This window comes from Scyliorhinus torazame, chromosome 7, assembly GCF_047496885.1.
Source record: "Scyliorhinus torazame isolate Kashiwa2021f chromosome 7, sScyTor2.1, whole genome shotgun sequence".
Classification (NCBI taxonomy): Eukaryota; Metazoa; Chordata; class Chondrichthyes; order Carcharhiniformes; family Scyliorhinidae; genus Scyliorhinus; species Scyliorhinus torazame.
The window spans coordinates 86,627,504-86,643,725 of record NC_092713.1 but is presented as its reverse complement, the minus strand read 5'-3'; the positions used below and the strand labels follow the sequence as shown (position 1 = coordinate 86,643,725).

Here is a 16,222-nt window from a genome sequence, read left to right as displayed (position 1 = left end):
CATTTTCATGGAGGACACAGGCTTCCACAGCAGACGCTAAGGTGAGGCTTTTCATTTTAAGAAGCTGCTGGCGTAGGCCACTAGAGGCAACGCTAAAAACAATCTGGTCCCTGATCATGGACTCTGTAGTGGTGCCGTAGCCGCAGGACTGCGCTAGAATCCGGAGGTGCGTCAAAAAGGGTTGAAAAAGCTCCTCCTTACCTTGCAGGCGTTGCTGAAAGATGTATCTTTCAAAACTTTCATTTACTTCAACTTGAAAGTGCTGGTCCAGTTTGAGGATGACCGTGTCATATTTGGCTTGGTTTTCGCCTTCTTCGAACACCAGTGAGTTAAAGACATCGGTTGCGTGCGGACCTGCGTAGAAGAGGAGCATTGCAATCTTCGAGTCATCCGAGACATTCTGTTTTTCGGTGGCACGGATGTACAGGTCAAATTGCTGCCTGTAGAGCTTCCAGTTGGTACCTAGGTTCCCCGTGACTTGCATCGGCTGCGGTTTGCCGGTGTGGTCCATGTCCAGAATGGCAGGTTAGTAGGCAGGTATCGATCCACTCCTGTACCATGTGGTGTTGGGTGTTCTGACACACAGATGAGCCAACACAGTTGCATATGGTACAACGCTTCTTTATTTAAACTTACTATTTACAGTTTGGTCTTTGCACTCTGCACGTGGGGGGTTCCCTGCTTGTGGTGTTTTAACAGCTCTTTCTTGTTCCCTTCTCCCCAGACCTACTGACCACCAGGTGTCGTGCTCGTGCTTTTTATGTGGTTGGTGTTCTTGTCTGTGATTGGTTGTGGTGTTGTGTACTCTGATTTGCCTGTTAGTGTGTCCATCATGATGTGTGTGTTTGAATATCATGACAGGCAGGATCACCTCGGTAAATAGGGTTTTTTTTACAAAGGGATAGGCAGTCGGAGGCCTATTGTTGCCCAACCTGTTATACTATTTGGCGGCGAACATTGAAAAGTTTCAGGGGTGGTATAGAGGGATGGAGTCCATGTGGGGGCGGCTGGAGAGGAATGACTGTAAAGGTACCAGTTTGAGAACATAAGTCAAGGCCCCCCTTCCGTTTTCCCCGATGAAATGGACTGCCAGTCCGGTTGGTAGTGGCTACCTTGAAGATATGGGGACAGTTTAAAAAGCACTTTAAGCTGGGTGCCATGTCGGTGCTGGCCCCAATTTGTGGAAACCATCGTTGTGTGCTGGCGGTTTTAGATTTGTCCTTTGGAGCTTAGAGGGAGGAGGGGTTGGAGCAGTTTGGTGACTTGTTTGTGGGTGTGGAGTTAGTTTTGAGGAGTGGCTGGAGAAGTCTAAACTTCCTAGAATTAACTAATTTCGGTACTACCATGTGCGAAGCTTTGTGCACAAAGAGATCACTTCCTTCGCTAGAGCGACACTATACAGAGTCAACTCTACCTCAATTTAAGGTGGTGCATCGGGTACATTTGATTAGGGCACGAATGAGTGGGTTTTTCGCAGGTGTAGGGAATAGGTGCGAGTGGTGGTCTAGGGGCCTGGCGCATCATACACACAGGTTCTGGTCCTGCACTAAGCTTGTGAGCTTCTGGGTCTCCTTCTCCAGCACCATATCGAGAATTTTTGGCGTTGATTTGGAACTATGCCCTTTGGTGGCTACTTTGAGGATTTACTGGAGTTGCAGACAGGAGCGAAGGCAGATGCTCTTGTCTATACTTCCTTAATAGCCCAAAGGCGAGTTCTGTTTGGCTGGAAGTCTTCAGCCCCGCCTAATGCCACGGTGTGGTAAAGCGACTTGATGGAATTTTTGCACTGGGGAAAAAAATCAAGCATGTAATGAGAGGGTCGGCTGTAAGGTTCTACTAGAGGGGCGTCATTCTCCGACCCCCCAGCGGGTCGGAGAATGGCCGTTGGCCGCCGTGAATCCCGGCCCCGCCGGTTGCCGAAGACTCCGAAGGGAGCGTTAATGGCGCCGCTGACGTCGGAGAATGTCACGGGTCTGCGCAAGGCAGCCGATTTTGGGCCTGCCGATATTCTCCCTTCCGGATGGGCTGAGGTCCCGTCGACGTGATGACCGTTCACGTCGACGTAAATCAAACCTCCTTTTCATCGGCGTGAACCTGTGCTCCAGGTTCACGCCGACCAGCGTGGAGGTGAGTGACGGCCTGGGGGGTTGGCCGCTGGGCAGGCGATGGCGTGGCCGCAGTCTGAATGTGTGCGGAGAGGTGTGTCTCGGGTTTGTGTGTGTGTGTGTGTGCGGCGGGGGGGGGTGGATAGAGTGGGCTGGGCTCCGGGGGAGTGCCGGGAGGGGGGTCCGTGCCAGGGAGGAGGAAGGGGGGTCCGTGCCAGGGAGGAGGTTGGGGGGGGGTCCGTGCTGGGGAGGAGGTTGGGGTCCGTGCCGGGGAGGGGTATGGGGGGGGGGGGCGTGCCGGGGAGGGGGATGGGGGGTCCGTGCCAGGGAGGGGGATGGGGGGTCCGTGCCGGGGAGGGGGATGGGGGATGGGGGTCCGTGCCGGGAAGGAGGTTGGGGTCCGTGCCGGGGAGGAAGATGGGGGGGCGTCCGTGCCGGGGAGGGGGATGGGGGGGGGTCCGTGCCGGGGAGGGGGATGGGGGGGGGTCCGTGCCGGGGAGGGGGATGGGGGGGTCCGTGCCGGGGAGGGGGATGGGGGGTCCGTGCCGGGGAGTGGGATGAGGGATGGGTGTCCGTGTCGGGAAGGAGGTTGGGGTCCGTGCCGGGGAGGAAGATGGGGGGGGCATCCGTGCCGGGGAGGGGGATGGGGGGGGGGTCCGTGCCGGGGAGGGGGATGGGGGGGGGGTCCGTGCCGGGGAGGGAGATGGGGGGTCCGTTCCGGGGAGGAGGTTGGGGTCCGTGCCGGGGAGGGGGATGGGGGGGGGGTCCGTGCCGGGGAGGGGGATGGGGAGCCCGTGCCGGGGAGGGGGATGGGGGGTCCGTGCCGGGGAGGGGGGGTGGGTGGGGTGTCCGTGCCGGGGAGGGGGATGATGGGTCCGTGCCGGGGAGGGGAATGGGGGGTCCGTGCCGGGAGGGGGATGGGGGGGGGGGGGGGGTCCGTGCCGGGGAGGAGGTTGGGGGGTCCGTACCGGGGAGGAGGTTGGGGTCCGTGCCGGGGAGGGGGATGGGGGGGGTGGGGGTCCGTGCCGGGGAGGGGGATGGGGGGTCCGTGCCGGGGAGGGGGATGTGGGGTCCGTGCCGGGGAGGGGGATGGGGGGGGGTCCATGCCGGGGAGGTGGATGGAGGGTCCGTGCCAGGGAGGGGGATGGGGGGTCCATGCCCGGGAGGGGGATAGGGGGGGGGGGGGCCGTGCCGGGGAGGGGGATGGGGGGGGCAAGTGAGTTGGTCCACCTGGCCAGGTGCCAGCCTCCAACAGTTGGACCCATGCGGTCCATGTCACCTGGCTGGGGGGAAGGAGGGGATATGGGCAATGATGACATGTCCGCGTCCCCCCCCCCCCCCCCCCCCCCCCCCCCACCAGGCTGTCATGTTTTCCGATCATCCAGCGATGTTGGCCTGCGTGACGGCAGCCGCTAATGTCCATGTTGCCCTGGATGAGGAGGAGGAGGAGGAGCATGCCAGAGGGGCAGGCGGCAGCCGCCCAGGCTGGAGGGACACCTGACCGACAGGACGAGGAGGGGGAGGAGGACGTCGCGGCCCCACGGCAACGGAGGCCCGTCCTCTGCCCGGGGGGATGTTGATGGCGGCCCAGGGGGAACGGGGCAGACTCACCTGGGGCTGAGGTTCGACCAACCCTCACACACACACTTGCGCTCAACGTACATGACACCCCCGCACGCTTTGGACAGAGCACAAAGGCAGCTTCTGTAGGTGTAACATTGACTTTAATAACCAAAGGAGTTCATGCACGTGCCCTAGCCCCTAAAACTCATCTGTGCCCTTCATCCGTGCCAACTTACTCAGTGTCTAATTGTTTGGCCTTACGGGCCCTTTGACTACGTCTACGTGGTTCCCCAGACGGTACAGCAGAACTGGAGGTGGACTCCTGTGATTCCTGCCCTCTGACACTGGATCCCTTTGGTGGCCGTTTCCTGGGGCGTCCTGGCCTAGATGGGCCAGGCTGCGGCCCGGGCGACTGGGATGGCGAGCTGCCAGCCTGTCCTGCCCGTTGCCCACCCGATGCACCTGGGACGGAAGGGGGGGGGAGTCCGAGGTGTCGCGGTGTTCCCGGACCTCCCCTACAGGGGGACCCGGGACAGACCACACCACCTCCTCCTCCCTCAGGGTGCCCGATGGCCCCCAGGCCTCTACATGGGTGCGGGATGCGAACGGACTGGCCAGCCGACGCCCCCTGGCATCTGGCGCTGCCAGTCCTGGAGGCCTGTGCTGGTATCGACAGGGGTCTGCAGGTTTGCAGCCATGGAGCCCAGGGGGTTGGCAAACCCTGTCTGTGACAGTGCGACGCCGGCTCGCACATGGCCACTGGCGCCGATGCCCTCAGCGATGGCCTGCAGAGACTAGGCCATGGCCTTCAGAGACTGGGCCATGGCCTGCTGAGACTGGGCTATGGCCTGCTGAGACTGGGCAATGGTGTTGAGCGCCTCTGCCATCTGGCGCTGGCACTGGCTCATGGCCTCCTGTGAGAGGGCAGCCATGTCTTGGGCCACAGACGCCGCCTGCATGGAAAGCCCCAGGCCTCGCAAACCGTTCCCCATGTCTGACACCATCGCACCCATTGCCTCCACCGCGGACGCCACCCGTGCGGTGTCGGCCTGGGTGGCACGCATGACCGGCACCACTTCCAGCTCCTGGACGCGGGTGGACTCCTCCACCTGCGTCTGCAGCCGCCGCAAGCCGGCCGTCACCCTCTTCGCTCGTCTCCGGGTCGGTGGTTGCATCGGATCTATGTGTGGGTGTGGAAACTCCAGGAACCCGGGATCCATCTGGGCGGCAGATGTTCACTTGGGCTGGGCTGCTGCTCCTACCTCCACCTGCTGTACCGGGACGGCTGTGTTGTGCGCACCAGTGAGTGTACCAGACGCCTCATCACTAAAGTGCCCAACCGAGGTGAGTGTTTCTGCGATGGTGGAGGGTGTTGGTGACAGCAGTGGCGTTGTGTCGTGCTCTTCGTCCCACTCTGAGTCCATGGCACTTTGGGGTGGGCGTTCGTCTCCACCCATCCACTCTGAGTCACTGTCCGGTATTTCGTCTTCCTGGGTAGTGCTGTCCTGGGTAGGGGTGTCCTGGGTAGTGCTGTCCCGGGTAGGGGTGTCCTGGGTAGTGCTGTGCCGGGTAGTGGTGTCCTGGGTAGTGGTGTCCTGGGTAGTGGTGACCTGGGTAGTGGTGTCCTGGGTAATGGTGTCCTGGGTAGTGGTGTCCTGGCTCGGATGTGACGGGGGCCTGTGGCTGCCCCCCTCGTCGCTGGGTGGCACACGCCTGCGTCGTCGCTCCCGCACGTGACGGGGGTGTCGTCTTCTGTTGCTCCAGGTCTCTCCGTGTCCCGTGGTGTGCGCGGGGCATCCTGCGGGCGTCGCATGCCGGAGGGTCCGGGTCTCTCCGTCTCCCGTGGTGTGCGAGGGGCATCCTGAGGGCGTTGCATGCCGGAGGGTCCGGGTCTCTCCGTCTCCCGTGGTGTGCGAGGGGCATGCTGCGGGCGCGCATGCCGGAGGGTCCGGGTCTCTCCATCTCCCGTGGCCTCCGAGGGGCATCCTGCAGACGGAATGCATCTACGGGGATGGGTGCCTCGACGTTTGCTTCTGCGATACACAATGAAGCATGCATGGTTAGACACGCAGGCAGTGATCAGGTGATATGGGGAGGGGGGATATGGGGGAGGGGGGATATGGGGGAGGGGGGATATGGGGACGGGCTGCCGGTGGCTCACTTGCTAGTCTGCCCCCGACCTCTGCATCAGCAACCTCCCGGTCGTCAGGTCCGCCAGCCAGTTCCAGGGCCCTTTCCTCGTGTTCGGTCAGTGGCCTCTCATCAGCGGGGCCTCCTCCAGTCCTCACATGCTCCCTATTGTTGTGTGCGCGCTTCTCCTGTGGCGGGGGGGGGGGGGTGGGTGGGGGTGGTGGCAGGGGTAAAAGGCAACAGTGTTAGGCAGGTATATGAATGCACGCCATCGGTTGCGCGTGCATTGCAGAGGTTAAGGTTAGGGCTGGATTCACTTGGGGATATGGGGGATAGGGGATATGGGGGAGGGGGGGATATGGGGGAGGGGGATATAAGGAGGGGGGATATGGGGGAGGGGGGATATTGGGGGGAGGGGGGATATGGGGGAGGGGGGGATTTGAGGAGGGGGGATAAGTGGAGGGGGGATATGGGGAGGGGGGATATGGGGGAGGGGGAATATGGGGGATATGGGGAGGGGGGATATGGGGGAGGGGGGATATGGGGAGGGGGCTATGGGGGAGGGGGGATATGGGGGAGATATGGGGAGGGGGGATATGGGGGAGGGGGGATATGGGGGAGGGGGGATATGGGGAGGGGGGATATGGGGAGGGGGGATATGGGTGAGGGGGGATATGGGGAGGGGGGATATGGGGGAGGGGGGATATGGGGAGGGGGATATGGGGGAGGGGGGATATGGAGGAGGGGGATATGGGGAGGGGGGATATGGGGGAGGGGGTTTATGGGGGATATGGGGAGGGGGGATATGGGGGAGGGGGGATATGGGGAGGGGGGATATGTGGGAGGGGGGATATGGAGGAGGGGGGATATGGGGAGGGGGGATATGGGGGAGGGGGGTTATGGGGGATATGGGGGAGGGGGATATGGGGGAGGCTCACCCTGCCTGCTGTGACGAGGTCGTTCACCTTCTTGTGGCACTGGGTGCCTGTCCGTGGTGTCAGGGCCACAGCGGTGACGGCCTCTGCCACTTCCCTCCACAGACGCCGGCTGTGGCGTGGGGCAACTCTGCGTCCGTGCCCGGGATACAGGGCGTCCCTCCTCTGCTCCACTGCGTCCAGGAGCACCTCCACATCCCGTGACTGGAACCTCGGGGCTGAGCGGCGGCTGGCCATCCAGTCGGGTGTTCTGGTCGGGTGTTCCGGTCGGGTGGGGGGAGCAGCGTGTCGTTATGAGCCGTCACGCCGTGCGGCGTGTGTGACGCTGCACGGCGTGAACCACGTGCGCAAGCGCGGATCCCGTCATGTCGCTGCTAGCCCATTTTGGGCCGGAGACTTTTGAACCATTTTTCCGACGTGACGCAAGTCAGATTTGCACCGTTTTTTGCGCCGATCGGCGGACTTTGCGCCGATAACGGAGAATTTCGCCCGAGGTGCCTGCGCTTATTTCCTATTTCAGGGAGTTGGTTACCGTCAAATGCTGGGGGGGGGGGGGGGGGTGGGGGAATTGGGAATTGGTCATTATTTCATTTGGGTTTGTGGGGGGGGGGGTAGAAGGGTTGAAATATTGTTAACATTTGCACATATATGGATGGAAAGAGGTTTTATTGAAAAATTTGTTAATAAAAATATTTTTACAAGTGGAGACTTCTGGTGCTGCTCCTGACATGATCTCCTGCATTCTTCATTGAGCCAGGGTTGAACACCCAACTTGATGGTAATGGTAGAGTAGGACCACATGGTTGCAGATTCTGGTTGAATACAATTCAGTTGCTGCTAATGGTCCACACCGTCTCATGGATGCCTAGTTTTGAGTTGCTAGATCTGTTTGAAATCTATCGCCTTTCACATAGTGGTAGTGCCATGCAACTCAATGGAGGGCATCGCCAAAGGGCACAATGGTTAGCATTGCTGACTCACAGCCAGGAACACAGGTTCAATTCCATCTTTGGGTGACTGCTTGTGTGGAGTTTGAACCTCTCCCCTTCTCTGCGTGGGTTTACTCGGGCGCTCCAGTTGCCTGCCACAGTCCAAAGATGTGCAGGTTAGGTGGATTGGCCATGACAAATTGCCCCTTAGTGTCCAAAGATGTGCAGGTTAGATGGGGTTATGGGGTTACAGAGATTGGGGGGTGGGGCGAGCCGAGGGAGGGTGCTTTTTCAAAGGGTCAGTGCAGACCTGATGGGCTGAATGGCCTCCTTCTGTACTGTAGGAATTATTCTGTCTCCCAAGGACTGTGCAGTGGCCTACCAATACCATTTGTGGAAACCAGTGATAAACATCCCCACGGCGGGGTCTCTGAGGTGAGGCCGTTCAATCCCGTGCCTTAGGTAACTCTGGCATAGACATATTCAAGTTAAGCAGTTAGTCTCACTGGAATATGCAAATCTGGATCAAGGCCATTTATGGCGAGATCCAGATTGCAACGCCTCACGAGATCTCCTTAGATCTTGCGAGGTGTAACGCGCATCGTGAGATTTAATGACCTTGATGCATTCCTGATCAGGCACGACAAGGCTGGTAAATCGCACCCAATGTGTGGATTGGCATTTTGCAGAGAGCGCTTAAGCAAATTTTCGCTCTGCACTTGACTAGTGATTTGTCTCTACAAGTTCAGTATTTACATTATATGGAGTGGATATGCTGATGGAAACCCCCTCACCAAACTCTGAGTCAATTGACAAGCAACGGCTCCCAATGGAAGTGTTGTCCATGTCGTGAAATTTTGAAGAAAGAATTGAAGTTGAAGAAAGAATTTTGTGGATAATGTGAGATGGTACTAACTGTCATGAAACAAGCACTTTTTCCTGATGTAATTAAGCTTTAAATTAAGTTTTAAATATTCCCCTGCCAAGAGATTCATGTGCACCATGAACTGTAGTCTACTTGTGTGTGAAAAATTGGAATGTACTTGATACTTTTTTAATCATGCAGGAAGTGGGCATTGTTCAGAATTATTTGCTTCTACCATGAATGAAAATTCCACCCACTGTCAAAAGTACACAACTCTCAGTAGGCAATTTTTCACTATCCTCTTTTAATGTTCTTTCTGACTTAAGATTCTTTAAAAAAATTCATTCATGGGACGTGGGCGTCGCTGGCTGGGCCAGCATTTTTGCTCATCCCGGAGGTCATTTACGAGTCAACCATATTGATGTGGCTCTGGAGTCACATGTAGACAAGATTTCCTTCCCTAAAGGACATTAATGAACCAGATGTTTTTTTCACGACAATCAGCAATGGGTTTCATGGTCATTATTAGACTTGTAATTACAGAATTTTATTGAATTAAAATTTCACCATCTACCATAGCGGGATTCAAACCCATGTTCGAGCATTACCTGGGTCTCTGGATTGCATGTCCAGTGACAAAACCACAATGCCACTGCCTTCCAAGCATAATCAAATTTGGGCGAAGATAATTTCGCTGAAATATCGAACGGCACACTTAGTTTGAAGTAATAATAATGCCATCAAATGCCTGCATTAGCACAGTTGGTAACCACTTTGATCATTGTGAATCTCAAGTGTACAGACATGTGTCCAGTGTTGAGTCAACAGTCTGTACTGAGTTCGCTGATCTCAGCTGGGGAGGTGATTGGTTTCTACAAATGGTATCAATGCCCTCAGCTGCGGAACAAAATGAAATAAATCAGCTAGAAAATCCAACCATTGTCTGATGATTACTTTTGGAAAATAAACTTATGGCCATTAGGTCAGGCCATGATGTTGCACAATTACAACGATTTCTCCAATCCAAGTCAAATAAAATTCAGGTTCAAATAAAGGATGATGACTTGCCTGAGGTAGCAACAGGTTATTGTTGCACATGTAACAATGTTTCTGCAGAAGTTAACACCTTCAGTAAACACCAAGTACACTGTACAGTGGTTTCATGCTTGAGAAGGGGCACACAACTGTGAGAGGTATGACATGAAGGTTGTCATGCATAGATTTTCACACATGGGTCAACAACAGTGGGAAATAGCGACACGTGGCCAAGCAGATGCTGGTGAAGGTCTTTAACAGAGGTGTGGTAAAGTGTGGGACTGTTGTTGAATGGGACATTGGAGTTCCATTTGCTGGTACAGCAGTCAGATGAGACAATCGTGGACAGCCCAACTGTCTCTCTTCCTTCTCCACCTCCTCAGCTCTTCATCATATACATTGTGCCAAGTGCTACACTCGTGGTGGCAAGGTTGAACTGGATGACAAATTGAGACTCACCCACAGTGCTACAGGTTGTGGATGCATGGCTTAATCATCTTGCCTGCTCGGTATTGTTCTGTGTGGAAGCAGGGGTTTTGTTACATGAGTGCGGCCTATGTGTACACGTGGGTTGCGCACTGGAGTCTTGAGCCAGGTGGTCAGCCGATAGCCCTACTCACCCTTGTCCATCAATGTAGTTCAAGTGCTAATAGTACAACAAACTGGTGCAGAAAAAAGGCAGCCCTGTTGCCAGGATACCAGGTATTGAGAAATTCAGTACCGCATACCAGTTGGACATTGAGGGAGTGAAACACATTGTGGTTATGCTACATGTGGCATCGCCAAAGCACTGTTTATACAGTCATGCACCATAGGCTATCCTGACACAACTACAAGCATGCTTGTCTTGTTTCTCTCTTTGCCTACAGATGGTCAGTCACATATCTTACACAACAATACAACTTCGAGATGTTGGAGATGCTCTCTGCTCCAGCCTGTAAAAACCTGACTCCAAGAAGATTTTGAGCATGAACTGGCAATACTGCCCTTGTCCTGTTCTGGGAATGTTCCTGGCTAAGGATGAGGTGCCACAATTTTTCCCTAAGGATCCTGAAGGGAGAAGGACTTCTGCTGAAAGGTTTTCACCCTTTCCTCCCTCACCTTGAATCTTGTTCTCCTCTTTATTGCCTCTGCTTATTTTCCCTGTCATGGTGGAGGCCTAACTCCAACACATGTTTCATAGATAGAATTGACAGTGCAGAAGGAGGCCATTCAGCCCATCGAGTCTGCACCGGCTCTTGGAAAGAGCACCCTACCCAAGGTCAACACCTCCACCCTATTCCCATAACCCAGTAACCCACCCAACACTAAGGGCAATTTTGGACACTAAGGGCAATTTATCATGGCCAATCCACCTAACCTGCACATCTTTGGACTGTGGGAGAAAACCGGAGCACCCGGAGGAAACCCACGCACACACGGGGAGGATGTGTAGACTCCGCACAGACAATGACCCAAGCCGGAATCGAACCTGGGACCCTGGATCTGTGAAGCAATTGTGCTATCCACAATGCTACCATGCTGCCCTTAACTGTGACTGAGAGCAACTGGTCTGATGAGATCCCAACTCAGTGAGAACTAAGGCCTTCATCAAGTTTTACACCATTGTCTGCCAACTTAAGTTGCAATACAAACCTCCAAGCATTTCTGCACACTCAGCAAAAGGCAGTAGAAATCTCAACTAACTTGAAAGTGGCGATTCCTTTAAATAACACGCTATGGGGTTCTTCCTGTTGCTGAATGTGTGTTTAATTGTACACAGTTAAGAAAGGTTATTAGCTTTAGTGCCGAGATTGAAAAGAACACGGCTAAAGTCAACTCAACGATTCACACTGACTGGTGTCATGATCTGCCTCCTCTGCATACTTTTAATATATGCTCACAGCACCTGTATTAATGGTCTCGTGAAATAGCATTTCTACTGGCCCACACCACTGTATGCGCATGAGACACAGATCCCATTCTGGACCCAAAACGACACCCGTAGCAGCAACATTTCTGACAATTATTGAATATTTTCTGAAAATTGAGTTTTGACTGTGAAGTGCTGTTAAATATCAGAACCTGTTCATGTTGTTTGAACAAGTGTTTGGAAAGAAGTGTTCCTGACTTAGTTCAGAGGTTAATACTGTGTACACTTCACATGAGATCAAAGCATTGATCTAAAAGTCAAAAGCTTAGACTGCAGTACAATTAATTATGAAATAATAAAACACACGGTTGACACAATTTTCCCACTCTGGTTCTTACTTCATGTTCCTGACTGGGAGTCTCATTTGCCAGATAACTTGCTGGTATTTTTTTTGAAAAACGGTCATCATAATTTAGAACTTCAGGCACACTAAGTTCCAGGAACTGTGAACATTCGGCTCAAACTCCACATTAATCATAATGGTAAGTTAGCACAACAACATTACCTTCAATTATTGGAATACACACACTTAGAATGCTTTCATGCTTGCTGTTTACCTACCGTTAAGCACATTCGAGAGGCCCTTCACCAGTTATTATTTCTTTAGATTGCATCAGACAATAAGAACTGCTTAACACTTTACCTGGGTGCCTCTGAGAACTGGTACCGTTATACTGTTATCTATTTCAACTTTTGCAGCTTCACAGCACATAATAATGCCCGAGGTCTGTCTGCCTACTAATTGTGCCAATATTCTTAGAACAGTGATGACCTTGAAATCAAAGGCACTGATATTAATTGGCTGGCAAAGTTCATAATTAAAATACTGAGTCTGATTAGCATGGTCATCAAAGTTACTTTACAATTTTCTTCTTAACTCATGAAAAATATTTTGAAGCTTTAAGATTCTTTGTTTCATTGTAGTTCCATTTACCCTCCAAATAAATTCCAATTTATTCAGATTTTATTATTTTGTGGTGTTTTGAGTGTAGTCCCTCAAATTCACCTCATCCTACAAGCAGCTCAATCAACAACTTCAATGATATCTCCAAAGCTAATTGTTCATTCTGGTGAAAGGTTCAAATACCAAATGTCAGAGAATAATAATTAGGGTATCGGCTTAAAGCAATTGACATAACTGGCAATAAACGTATGGAATAAATTACCAGGGAAGACCATTGAAGAGTATAATGCCAAGAGGCAATTAGTTACATTTCAGGAGGAAAACAGTATGTGATGAGCAAGCAGATGAATGGAGTTTTGAACCATCACAAACAGATGGATTTTTGTATTCTATATCGTGTGAATGCTCTTGAGGCTGCATGAACAGACAGTAAGGAAGTGCTTCATACATTGTAAGATGACACAATTACCTTGCTGACATGCTTGTGCTCCAGATATTCTCAATATTGGCAGAGAATTTCTCTCACAGTAAACAGGAACAAATTTGCTAATGTTCTGAGCAAGCCCCTGGGCTATTGAGGACAAAAGACAAACAAACCGGGGGTTTTATTCCTCATTGACATCTAGTGACTGCCAGTGCATGTGCTAAATGTTGATTAATCTTGACTGCTGCACCTTCAGCAGAAAAAAGCCTTCTGACACTTTTGAGGCGGTTTTTGACTTTGGGCCTTGGCAGGAAACCAAAAATCAGCAGAAAGAAAAATCAAATAAAATGTTAGGGTGGTTAATCCGGAACTGCTGATTTTCCTTTGTGATAATCACCATCCCATGGATAGACTTACAAATAACAAACTACTTAGGTAACGCATCAGAGGGTGGTCAGCATCGATGGAACTGTACCTCAGAATGAGTAACTACTTCAGAAAAGAAGAGGGAAAATACATTGTATAAAACAGATTGAATGTGAAAGATTTGAACACTTGCAAATGGCGCAAATTGAATGAAATGATTTCCATGATAATGCATGTTGTTTTCCATATGTATATCTGTAACAGTATTACATGCTGACTTACAGAAATTCATGTGAATTGTTTTTAAAAATCTGTTGTGGAATGTATTGTTTGATGAAGTTAAAAATAAAGTGTACATTTATCGAGCGTGGGAGCTGGGGTAAGTTAAAATATGCAGAAACATACTCAGTCATATCCCTTTAATGTTCAAAAATTTAAATTCTGTAAATGCGGAGAAAACAAACTAAATTAAAAGATCGTTTTGAACACCAATATTTACAAAGAAAGGATGACAAATCATCAATCAAACTTCTTAAAGCCACTTTACCTAAAACACATTCAAAGTGTTCAGTTGAACAGCGAGAACTTTCGTTTTTTTATAAAATAAAATTTGTGTTTTGATTTTTTTCTTTTCATATTGTACAAAAGTGATAAGAGTTTTGTCTGTTTTGAAAATGTCAAGAATTCGTACACAGTAGCAAATTCATGCTATTAATGTCCTGCTATAAATTATGCTTTCGTTGCTTCCTGAAAAAGGGATTTTTTTTCTGATCTGAGGGGAAATGATTAATGTACTTTTCATTATAGAACATAGAAGAGAGGTTGACATCTGCATAGTGATTCAGCAGCGAGCTCTTGGACCTTAGATGACAAATAGTAATTTCTAGAAGATTCATGTACTCTGTTTCTTTCCCAAGAAATTATTTCTAGCAGAATGTGACTGTCTTGTTGGAAAGTTCCACATCCACATCAAACTGATCAATCTATCCTTCGGATACAGAGTACATTTCTCTTCACCTTGGCACAATCAGTAGTTAATTCTTTAAAACAGCATCTTTCACAATTGTTTGCACAAACAGGAAGGCAAACTATTAATCCTTCATCATTTTGCTTCTCTGATAAAACAGAATGGCTTTGAGGAGGGTGCAGGCTGATTGATTTTGCTTTGCACGCTGATCCAATGGAGAACGGTTCAAGATTTTCCAGCAACACACCCACGGCTCCAGCTGGTTATTTCTTGCTCTTCTTTATCTGGGCATAGAGAGGCTCTATTTCCTATGGGCAGACAGATACAGGCATAAACTAAAGAACCTTGCATTGTACATCACATCTTAATCTCTTATTCCCACTTATATTGTTGAAATGGCACTAAGCACTCATAAATGCTTGCAAATATGAGGGTAAATATTCATCTTCATTGCCTGGATGGTAATCTGGTGAGGAAGCTCATACACTCTATGATTTTCAGTCCATTGAAGTAATTTCATTGGCAGTTATGCGATTTCTATAAAATGTGTGTCACTAGATCATTAGTCAGGTGGTGAAGTCAAAGGTCTACTTTGTATATATATATATATATATATATATTTATTTAAATCTTAGTTAGTTATATGAATGCACTTACAATGATGTATTGTATTAATGTCTGCAATCTTTACAGTTTTGATTTAAATCACCACCCAAAGTTTCCTTCACCAGCTAGCTCACTGTGCACATTGCCCCCAGGTTCAATTTGTCCTAATATGCGGTATCTCTGTTTCAAATCTATAATTTTCTAACTTGCTGCCCCTGCTCTTGCTGAATTTAACTTACTAAATTTTCTGTGCCAATAGATTCAAATTTTGAATTTGATAACATTTACAGTTTGAAAATATCTTGATTTTGCCTCATTGTTTCAAAATGGTCTTCATTAACTCATGAGCTGGGAGGATTTTGTTTGGAATTTTTTGTTTTCTATAAATTCTTTTTTTTCCAATTAAGGGGCAATTTTAGAGTGGCCAATCCACCTACCCTGCACATCTTTGGGTTGCGGGGATGAAACCCACACAAACACGGGGAGAATGTGCAAACTCCATACGGACAGTGAACCGGGGCCGGGATCGATCCAGGGTCCTCAGCGGCGTGAGGCAGCAGTGCTAACCATTATGCTACCGTGCCACCCTTATTTGGAATTCTGATGCTTGCCAAAAGGTTATTGAGCGATTTAGTACAACCTCAGATTTGCAGGATGTAACATTTCAGAATAAAGTAGGAAGCCCATTACAACATAAAAATGTTTTATGCATTCCATCAGCACGGGCTCATGCAGTTATGAAGATTGATGAGAAAAGCCATGTTTAAACATAAAAACACATAGAAATGATGATTATGTAACTAAAACAAACCACAGTCCATGGGTCGCAGTGATCAGCAGCAGTGGGATGCGTGCACACCTAGGAAAAAGAGAAGTGATACCTACCCCAAATTCTGCTATCTAGCTACCGACCTGTGGGATGAAAGAATCACCAAGACCGTCACCGACTGCATCATTACTTGAAGTCGCCTCAGAACTAACAAGCTGTGAAAAAGGAAAACAAATATCAATTCAGCACATAAAGAAATGCATAACCCAGATTTTAAGGTTTTTGTATTTCTCAATGGTAGAAATGTTACAATAAAACTGGTGTTACAAATAGCAGTTGATGCATGATTTCAGATGTTAAAATATATTTTACTTGTTCTTCTCCCAATTTTATTCACCCTTCCACCTATCATTTCAAAGTTAGGAGGATATCCTCTCCATAAACCACAAAAACAGTCCAGATTGACTCTCGCTTTTCAGTTACCCTCCATCTAATTGGTGTCTCCTCCAAATGCCTAAAACAGATGACCTGCGCACAAATTGGTTGTCAAGGTTGCCTATATTCCAAAATTAACTACAATTTTGAAGTACTTCATTGGCTGTAAATCACTTTGGGATGTCCTGAGGTTGGGAGAAGTGCTATATAAATGCTATGACTTTCTTTTATCACTATCTAGACTCTCGGTTATTTCCTCAAATAATTTTATAATACT

General features: G+C 50.1%; 1 protein-coding gene across 1 annotated transcript in view; it reads right to left on the bottom strand.

The window, feature by feature from the left end:
• Positions 1 to 16,222, bottom strand: part of dab1a (DAB adaptor protein 1a) — a 747,664-nt gene that overhangs the window by 90,306 nt on the left and 641,136 nt on the right. Inside the window, exons 14-15 of the mRNA XM_072512896.1 lie at positions 15,654 to 15,725; positions 11,627 to 11,724 (exon numbers count right to left, since the gene is read on the bottom strand). Of these exons, the coding sequence (XP_072368997.1) occupies positions 11,627 to 11,724; positions 15,654 to 15,725 (170 nt within the window). The remainder of the gene's footprint in view (positions 1 to 11,626; positions 11,725 to 15,653; positions 15,726 to 16,222) is intronic.